Genomic DNA, 9,099 nt, shown 5'->3' with positions numbered 1-9,099 from the left:
TAGCTATCACCTTGATATCCTCCATGGCCTACACCCAGCCTAAGCAGTCACTTATCTACTTATTGTCTCCATAGATTTCCCTATGGTGGACTTTCACATGAATGGAATCATACAATATCCCGACTTTTATGGTTGGCTTCTTTCATTTATCACAGTGATATGCAACTGGTATGCCACAGCACACTGGTGTGCTGTGAGAAGATTTTAAGAAGCCATGAAAAATTTTAAAGTTCATTAATTAAATTATTTTCAAAAGACGTTTCAAGCACAGTAAGTATATTCTTTTCTTTTTTTTGCTCTTTTTTGTTGTTGTTGCCCCCACTAGAGTGCTATGGCATCATAGCTCACAGCAACCTCAAACTCTTGGGCTCAAGTGATTCTCTTGCCTCAGCCTCCCAAGTAACTTGGACTACAGGTGCCCGCCACAATGTCTGGCTATTTTTAGAGACGAGGTCTGGCTCTGGTTCAGGCTGGTCTCGAACCTGTGAGCTCAGGCAATCTACCTGCCTCGGCCTCCCAAGCGCTGGGATTACAGGCGTGAGCTACCATGCCCAGTCCTAATCTTTTTTTTTTTTGTTTGTTTTCTTTTGATCAACACAATGTAAGTGTGACATGGAAGTTTAACTATAGATTTAAGTGTGCCATGAGATAAATGAGGTTGAAAAACACTGACTTAGCATGTTTTTCAAGTTCATCCAAATTGTAGTATGCAATAGAAATTGTTCCTTTATATGGCCAAACAGTATTCCACTGTACGTATATACCAAATTTTGTTTAGCTCTTCATCCCTTGATAGATTTTAAGTTGTTTTCACCTTTTGACTGTTATGAATAACATTGCTGCTATAAACCACTCTTGTACATGTTTTTGTTCAACATACGTATTCAGTTGTCTTGGGTATATACCTCAGAATGGAATCACTGGGTCATATGGCATTTCTATATCTAACCATTTGAAGAACTGCTGGACTGTTTTATCCAGGGAGTTTTTAGAATTTGCTAATGCCCTGCTCATCACCTATCCCACAGTGCCAAACAAATGACTCATACTTTCTGGGGTTAAGCCCCAATTGATTCCAATTACCTGCCACTCAAGTAGATTCTGTCACATGCTCTGCCTTGAGCACCATTGCACTACACCATGAGCTCAGTCATAGTTGGTACACGACACTACTTAACATTAGCTATTTCTGAAGAATTGTCAACTAGAGGCCAGTGATGCTTCAGTATTTATTCATTACCTAAGCCAACAACCCTAGTGACTACAATTCTGGGGAGAGTAGATTTGACCAGAAATTTCAAGATTTGTAGCTCTCTTTTCTGTCGCCAAGGCTAATCTTTAGAGGAGGAAGGCAAGACAGCAAACATCAGGCTGTATTTTCAATGTGCTAAGAAGGTTTTACTTCCATACACTGTTTGTCACATTACCTAGAATAACACCATGAACAATTCCTTCATTTGGGTCTGGAGAGATTATGGGTTTTCAAAAGTTCCTCAAGAAACTGAAAAGCTCCCTGGTAAAAAGGAAGTTGATAAGGCTGGGTGCCTATAACACAGTGGTTACGGGCGCAGCCACATGCACCGAGGGTGGTGGCTTTGAACCCAGCCTGGGCCAGCTAAAAAGAAGTTGACAAGAAGAGAGAGAACCAGGTGGAGACATGACTTCTAGAGGTAAAAGGAGGGGAAATAGACAGGGATGATTGTTTGCCTTTTCTCAGCCCCTTTCTTCCCCCAGGCTGTTCCACCTTCCCACATTTCTGGAGGGTGAGATACGTTCTGACTTGGTCAGTAAGGGACACCTAGGGCCTAGATGGAATGTGAGGGTGGGGGTGGGGGTGGGGCTGGATGCAGCAGAGTCAGAAAAACACATCCTGGATTTCATCATTCCACCCAAGGAGAAGCCCTCCTTGTCTGGCTCAGCTCAGTGCCTGGAGATTTACAGTTGAATATTCTCAAAATATTTTCAGGAGTATGTTTACAGCAAAACACACTGAATCAATTGCTAATTATGAAGTCTAAGTTCACTTCATATTGCTTCCAGGCCTTTGTTTTGGTGACCCTTCTTCTCAACTTGTTTCAAAGGAGAAAATGCTGCACTATCAAAAATTCAGACATTTTTCATTTTCAATGTGTGGTTTGTAGTTCAGATATGCACAAGATGCTTTCATAAACATTGGTTATGGCTGGGTGTGGTGGTTCGTGCCCATAATCCTAGCACTCTGGGAGGTCAAGGTGGGTGGACTGCCTGAGCTCAGGAGTTTAAGAATGGCCTGAGCAAGAGCAAGACCCCCATCTCTAAAAATAGCCAGGGTATTGTGTAGGGCACCTGTAGTCCCAACTATTTGGGAGGCTCAGGCAAGAGAATCGCTTGAGCCCAAGAATTTGAGGTTGCTGTGAGCTGTGATGCCGTAGCACTCTACCGAGGGTGACAAAGTGAGGCTCTGCCTCTAAAAAAAAAAAAAAAAAAGAAAAAAAAATATCCTTGTTAAGATAGAATTCTTGATCTTTTCCTTCCATCCAACCTCCCTTCTAGTCTTCTCCATCTCAGTTATTGGCACCACCCAGTGGTTGAACCCCAAACCTGAGTCATTCTTAACTCTTGTCTTTCCCCCTCACATCCTAATCCATGAGTTGGGCCTGTCAATTCTACCACAATTATATAGTCTATATCCTTCAGTTTCTCTTCATCTCCCTTGCCTCCAGTCTAGTGCAGACCACATGGATGGACTGAGAAGAAAATGCTTCATAAAGAGATGGCATTTGAATCGAACCTTTAAAAAGATGGAGCTTTTTTTTTTTTTTTTTACAGTAGCCTATGCAATCCTGGTGAGAGGTATAGTAGCCTCAGATTCTGAGGGTAGTTGAGTGAGTGGAGCTTTTTAAATGGGCAGAAATCTACTTCTTCTTCCTTTTCTTTTCTTTCCTTTCCCAATCATTAGTCTCCAAGCCATAATGAGGCAAGGTGCATGCAAAGCAGCTTGGAGATAGGAGTTAGAGCCTGAGCAGAGTGAGAAGAGTGTCCCCGCAGAACCTGAGCAAGGTGTGCAGACTCCAAGAAAGATGGGGGTCAGAGTCTCAGCAGTGTGAGCATGGTGTCCACACATAGGAGCTCAGCATGGGGTGTCAGAACCCAAAAAGGTAAAGAGGTTGTTGCCCATTCCTGGGTGAGGAAGGTTCCCATGGAGGGGCAGCCTGGTGTGGGATATTGAAGTCCAAACAGAGTAAGGAAGAAGTCCATAAAATATTAAATAACACAAAGAGGAAAGGAGGCTGACAGATGCTGCCTTATCCAAGTAATCAAAGAGAACATCATTAGTAATAGAAGACGTTGAAATCATGTACCCCACCGATGGGAAGCAATGAGCAGACCAAAGCATCACTTCTATGATAATCATGAAAAAAAAAAAGACATAACCTGAACCTAAGTACAAGGAAATGTTAGATTAAACTCAAATGGGGCACATTCTTGTTTTTTTTATTTTTCACTTTGTTGCCCTGGGTAGAGTGCTGTGGCATCACAACTCACAGCAACCTCAAACTCTTGGGCTTAAGCAATTCTCTTGCCTCAGCCTCCCAAGGAGCTGAGACTAGAGGCGCCCACCACAACACCCCACTGTTTTTTGGTTGTAGTTGTCATTGTTGTTTGGCAGGCCCGTGCTGGGTTCAAACCTTCCAGTTCCAGTGTATGTGGCTGGCGCCCTAACCACTGAGCTATAGGCACCAAGCCAAATAGGGCACTTTCTATATAATAACTGGTCTGTAATTTTTAAATGTATCCAATTATTAGATTTAACAATTTTTTTAAAACTTGGAAAATAATTGTAACAGATATGATAGACAAGGAGCTAAGAGTTTTATTTTTTGTTTTTTGGAGATAGTCTCACTATATCACCCTCAGTAGAGTGCTATGGCGTTACAGCTCACAGCAACCTCAAACTCTTGGGCTTAAGCGATTCTCTTGCCTCAGCCTCCCAAGTATCTGGGACTACGGGTGCCTGCCACAATGCCCAGCTATTTTTTGGTTGTAGTTGTCATTGTTGTTTGGCAGCCCCAGGCTGGATTTGAACCTGCCAGCTCCAGTGTATGTGGCTGGCACCTTAGCCGCCGAGCTACAGGTGCCAAGCCAGGCTAAGAGCTTTAATGTATTCTTTTAAATCATACACATTGAGAGGAAAAACTTAAAACCTCAAGAAAAGCAATTGCTTCGTACTCATTTGAGGACTTCGATTTCTCCCACAAATCAAGCACCCCTCACTTATAGTCTATAAGTTCTGCCTCTCTTAACTGACCCTTTACCTTCATATTCATTACCTTTACCCTAGTTTGGGCCTTTTAAATACTTTGTTGGGGCTATTTTAAGAGTCTACCCCATGGTTTGCTTCTCATAGCAAACCTTCCTTCATCTGGTACCCAGAGTGAAAATGTCACAGCATGAAACTGTTTCCTGGCTCTCAATTGCCTGCAGGGTAAAGTTCACTTTCCTTAGTGAAGGTGGACTTTTGCACTTTGAACCTTATCTTTTGGTTTGCTCAATCTCCTCTTCAAAGCGTGAGTCGTATCACACTACTTAGTGGAACCCAATGTGCACTCCAGTTGTATGCTTTTACTTAAACCTTTTTGCCTGCCTGGACTGCTTCTCCGTCTCTACCCCAACTACTTAGAAAAGGCTCAGGGCCAGATCTCTTGTCTGAAGATGAGATAGAAGTGGACCTCTGCGAAAGCTTACTCTTCAGGAACGTTCCAGCAGATATGCTGTTCGTCAGTTACCCCCTTTGCATCTGGACTCTGGAGCATTATGGCACAGTGATGCTGGATCCCTTCCAGGAGCTGCAGGGCAAAGACAACTTCTGTGGTGGACTCTTCCGGATGTGTGTCAGTTCCGGGTGAGGCTATGAGGCTGCCAAGTTCTCAGGCTGGATCTCTTGCTGGCAGACTGACAGTTTCTCCAGGCCCTGAGTGCCAGCATTGTGAAGTATTCTGCTGGGGGGTTCCAGTTCCCCCCAGTTCCACAAAAAGTTAGACCTTCCCTTGTCTTCGGGCCTGACTCAAAAGCAGATGGGTGAACAGGACTGTTTTCACTCCATTGGCTCCTGGGCACAGTCCCCAACTTGCAAGGGGCTTCTTTTTCTAAAAACTTATAAAATGCACTCTTGCTCTCTGCCCCTCACTCCCTCTTTCTCTCTCTCTCTCTCTCTCCCTCTGAATTTGCTCAATCAACCAATATTTATTGACCGAGAACTATACATCAAGCACTTTACAAAATACCAAGGACACAGCAGTGTACAAAACAGGGAGAAACACAAAAAAACTGCACTGCCTTATTTTAGCCCAAAGTCCAGTATGGGAGAAAGACATTAAATAGAAAAACCTACAAATATTTAATTAATGGCAGTTTTAAAACAATGACAGAAAAGCTTGATAGTTGTGTGGCACTGTGAAGTCAAGCAGGATAAGGCCTGAACAAAACTGATTGAACACAATAATTAGGAGGCTATTACAGGAAATGTGTGAAGGCAGAAGCTTGACACTACTAAGATTTGAAAGATTTCTACAATTTAAGTAAGATATTTACTCCATGGGTAAATAAACCTTTCTTTCAAAAATAAAATTTCAAAAAATAAAAAATAAAATTTCAGTTTGAAAATAAATACACAAGTATGTGCCTGGTGGAGAAATGGTGATCCCTGGATTTTTGCAGAGCTAGTGAGCGTTTCAGAGGTCAAGTGATTACTCAAGACTAGCACTTTGTCTTTATCCACCCTCTCTGTAGAGCTACACACTCCCACAACTGCAAGATGGACTTCCCTCTACTGTCTGCTTTCCCTATCCCTGTCTATGTTTTAAAATCTCTGTCTCCATCAAGCTGCTTCCATCTCCTATAGGGTCTTGCTGGTCCTTTCTCTTTCTCTGTGATCCCCAACTCCCATGCCCCATCTTGCTTCCTTCCCCTCATCTGAGCCTTGAAATTATGGTGCTAAGTGCAAATGTCAGGCACAAAAGCCACATATTATAGGTGCATAATGCCATTTATATGAAATATCTAGTATAGGCAAATTGATGGCAAAACACAGTAGACTAGAAATTACCTGGGACTTGGAGAAATGGGGAGTTATTGCCTGCTGGTTACGGAGCTTCTGTTTGAGATGACCTCAGGTGTGTTTGTTAAATTTATTGAATAGTGGTTTTATGTTTCTACTTTGCAATTAAAAAAAGGTGAGTAGAACACTATTTTAATTTTTCAAAAATTACATTGTTCTTTCCTTATGTATGGCCTTTATTTCCTCCTGTAAATACTTGGCCTTTTATAACAGTCTGTTGGGATTTGGATCCTGATTCTTTCCTTTGGAAATAGTCCAAAAAGAACATGTGTAAAGCATGAAGCTCTCACCTGGTTTCTAGGTCCTCTGCCATGAACCACTTGGAAGTGATTTCTGGAAATCCACAGACTATAACCCTGATATCTCAGGACTGATCAGAGGGAGCTTGAGGGTAAGTCAAAGAAGCCAGTGGACTAAGCCCACATTCTAGTTTTCAAGGCTGTGCAGACATCAAAAATTCTGTCTTCTTTGGATCCCAGACACTGTTTTCTGTAATTGGAACATTTATCTCTATCAGTGTTCATAGACGGGGATCTTGTATCTCCTCAGGGAATATTGATAATTCATTTCCTGGTGTTGAACTTCACATCTTTGGAAATACTCCCTGTATTGGTAAATAGGATTGAAGAGTATTTTGCAAGTCCTGTTCACATGAGTTCCTATGGGTCCAAGGAAGTGCTGGTTCCTTAGTAAATAACAGCCAAGGGTTGAAGTGGTTAGTTTTCTCTCCGTGGGCATAGATTTTGCTCTTAATATTGTTTAGTTAGGGAATGGATGAAGTTTCTAAGGACCCTTCCAGTTCTGATATTCATGGTTTTGTAAATGTTGAGTATATCTGCTGGCCAGCCCTACTCATACACAAAACACTCAGCGTGTGGTCTACCACCAGCACGTCAACTTCTTTATAATTTGCCCGTACTTGCAATCCAGGTCTTTCTGTTTTTTCCTTGCCTTGCCTTGCTACCTATATGTCCTTCCCCAACTCTTCCCACAAGTTCTCACCACCCAAGACTGTTTAGTTCAGTTTCACTGGTTACCTCTATTGTTCCTTTCTTAGTTTTCATCTTCAGGTCCTCTATAGCAGTTGACATTATTGAACATTCTTCCCCTTCCTTTTTGAAACTCTTTCATATTTTGGAATCCTCATGATATTGGCTATTTTCTTTTGTCTTCATGCTTTCAAATTCTGAAAGTTTATCCCTTCAAGGGCTTCCATTATTGCTTCAATGTGTCTGTAGTCTAGCCCTCTCCCATGAGTAAGCTCTCATGTCTTACTTTCTTATACACATCTCCGTCTGGATATCACAAAGATTCTTCTAACTCCTTAAACTTCAAACAGAACTCACCAACTCCATTTTATGCCCTACTCCCCACTTCTTTCTTATATTCCCTGTTTTGATTAATGGGCCAATTTTCTTCTAGCCATTTAGACTCAAAAACTCCAGATCATCTGACTCATGCTCTCCTCCCCAATCAACAGTGAATTTCATCACAATGTAACAATCTAACAGTAGAGGCCATCTCCAATGTGCTTTGTGTTTGCCTCTTTCCCTCCACCCCCACTGCCACTGCTTGATTAGGCCTGTGTTGCCATTAGATTATTACAATAGTCTCACTGTGTCTCTGCTTCCTGTACTCCAAACCACAATTTTTTGCTATAATAGTCTTCGGATCCCATCCTTCCCCTGCTCAAAAGTTGTAATACCCTTGTTACAGTAGTATTCAACATATGTGACTGCTCTGCTCAAAAGCCTTCAGTTCTTCCTCCTGGACCGACAAACTAAATACAGCCTCTTTGTTCTAACATTCAAACCCTTCTTCAAATGACTCCAACCTTTCATTTACAGCCTCACCTTCTACTGCTGTCATTTTGGACATTAAGCTCCAATCAAACAAGATAACACGTTCTGCCCATTTCAATCTCCAGGCCTTTGTTCTTGTTCTTCTCCCTATCTAAAATATCCTCCCTACAACTCATCTGCCCTAGAAAAATTCTTGTCATGCTTCAAAGCCCATTTCAATTATCCACTTTTCTGTGGAATTTTTCCTTGATCCCTTAACCAGATATGTGCTTTGCTCTTCTATATTTCTTGGATCTTTCCTTGCATAGAATCTATTACATTTGTGGCTGAGACCACCACTTGTTGTACAATATCAGATCTCCCTTTATTCCTTAGTGATAAAACTGCATTTTTAACGTAGGTCTATGACCATGTCGAATAAAGACTGCATTTCCCAGCTTCCCTAGCAGATAGATTTGGCCCTGTGAATAAATTATGACCAATGGGCTATAAGCAAGAGTGGTATAGGCAACTTCTGGGACGTGTCCTTCAAGGTAAAAGGGAATGTTTTTCTTCTTCTCTTCCTCATTGCTACTGGCCAGAACAGGAAAAAAAATGGCTGGAGCAATAAATGTCATCTTGGACCAAAAAGTGACTTTGCAAATGAAAGCTATCTGTGTCATAGCAACAAGAGAGAAATAACTTGATCTCCAACTCCCTGGGTTTGGTTACCACCTCTATGTTGATGATTTTCCATTCTGTATAAATAGAACAGACCTCTGTTCTGAGCTCCAGTTCTTTATTTACTGCTCCCTCATTTCCATTTCCATCTATATGCCTGTCACTACGAAACATCATGCCCCAGTTTTGGACTGTTGCACTTGGGAATTATTGAACATGAAAGAGATACAAACTTCTATATCTGAGGATTTTTCTGTTGCTCAAACAGCCTACTTCTGAATAATCCACTGTCCTGTCTTGTAGATGATGTCTTTCCTTAATCCCTATTTGACTTGTAAGGAGGTATTTTTTAATGTGTCATATAAAGGAAGATCAGCCCAAGATATTCTCTCATTAGTCTGGCAGAGGGTGAGTCTGCTTCGTGGACCCCTCTGAACTGAGATTGCTGACCAAAATGCGCTTGTCTTCATATGACTTCCAGTTTCTAACACCAAAGGCCATTTCTGAGGTCCAAGAAGACCAATACTTTTGATCATAATG

At 41.8% G+C, this 9,099-nt stretch overlaps 1 protein-coding gene across 1 annotated transcript in view; it reads left to right on the top strand.

Moving 5' to 3' along the window:
* The first annotated feature begins 4,748 nt into the window (after window positions 1-4,748).
* Window positions 4,749-9,099, top strand: part of FRMD7 (FERM domain containing 7) — an 83,194-nt gene continuing 78,843 nt past the window's right edge. The window contains exon 1 of the mRNA XM_053579100.1: window positions 4,749-4,882. Within this exon, the coding sequence (XP_053435075.1) occupies window positions 4,749-4,882 (134 nt within the window). The remainder of the gene's footprint in view (window positions 4,883-9,099) is intronic.

Source organism: Nycticebus coucang, chromosome X (assembly GCF_027406575.1).
Source record: "Nycticebus coucang isolate mNycCou1 chromosome X, mNycCou1.pri, whole genome shotgun sequence".
NCBI lineage: Eukaryota > Metazoa > Chordata > Mammalia > Primates > Lorisidae > Nycticebus > Nycticebus coucang.
This window is presented reverse-complemented; position numbering and strand designations above follow the sequence as displayed.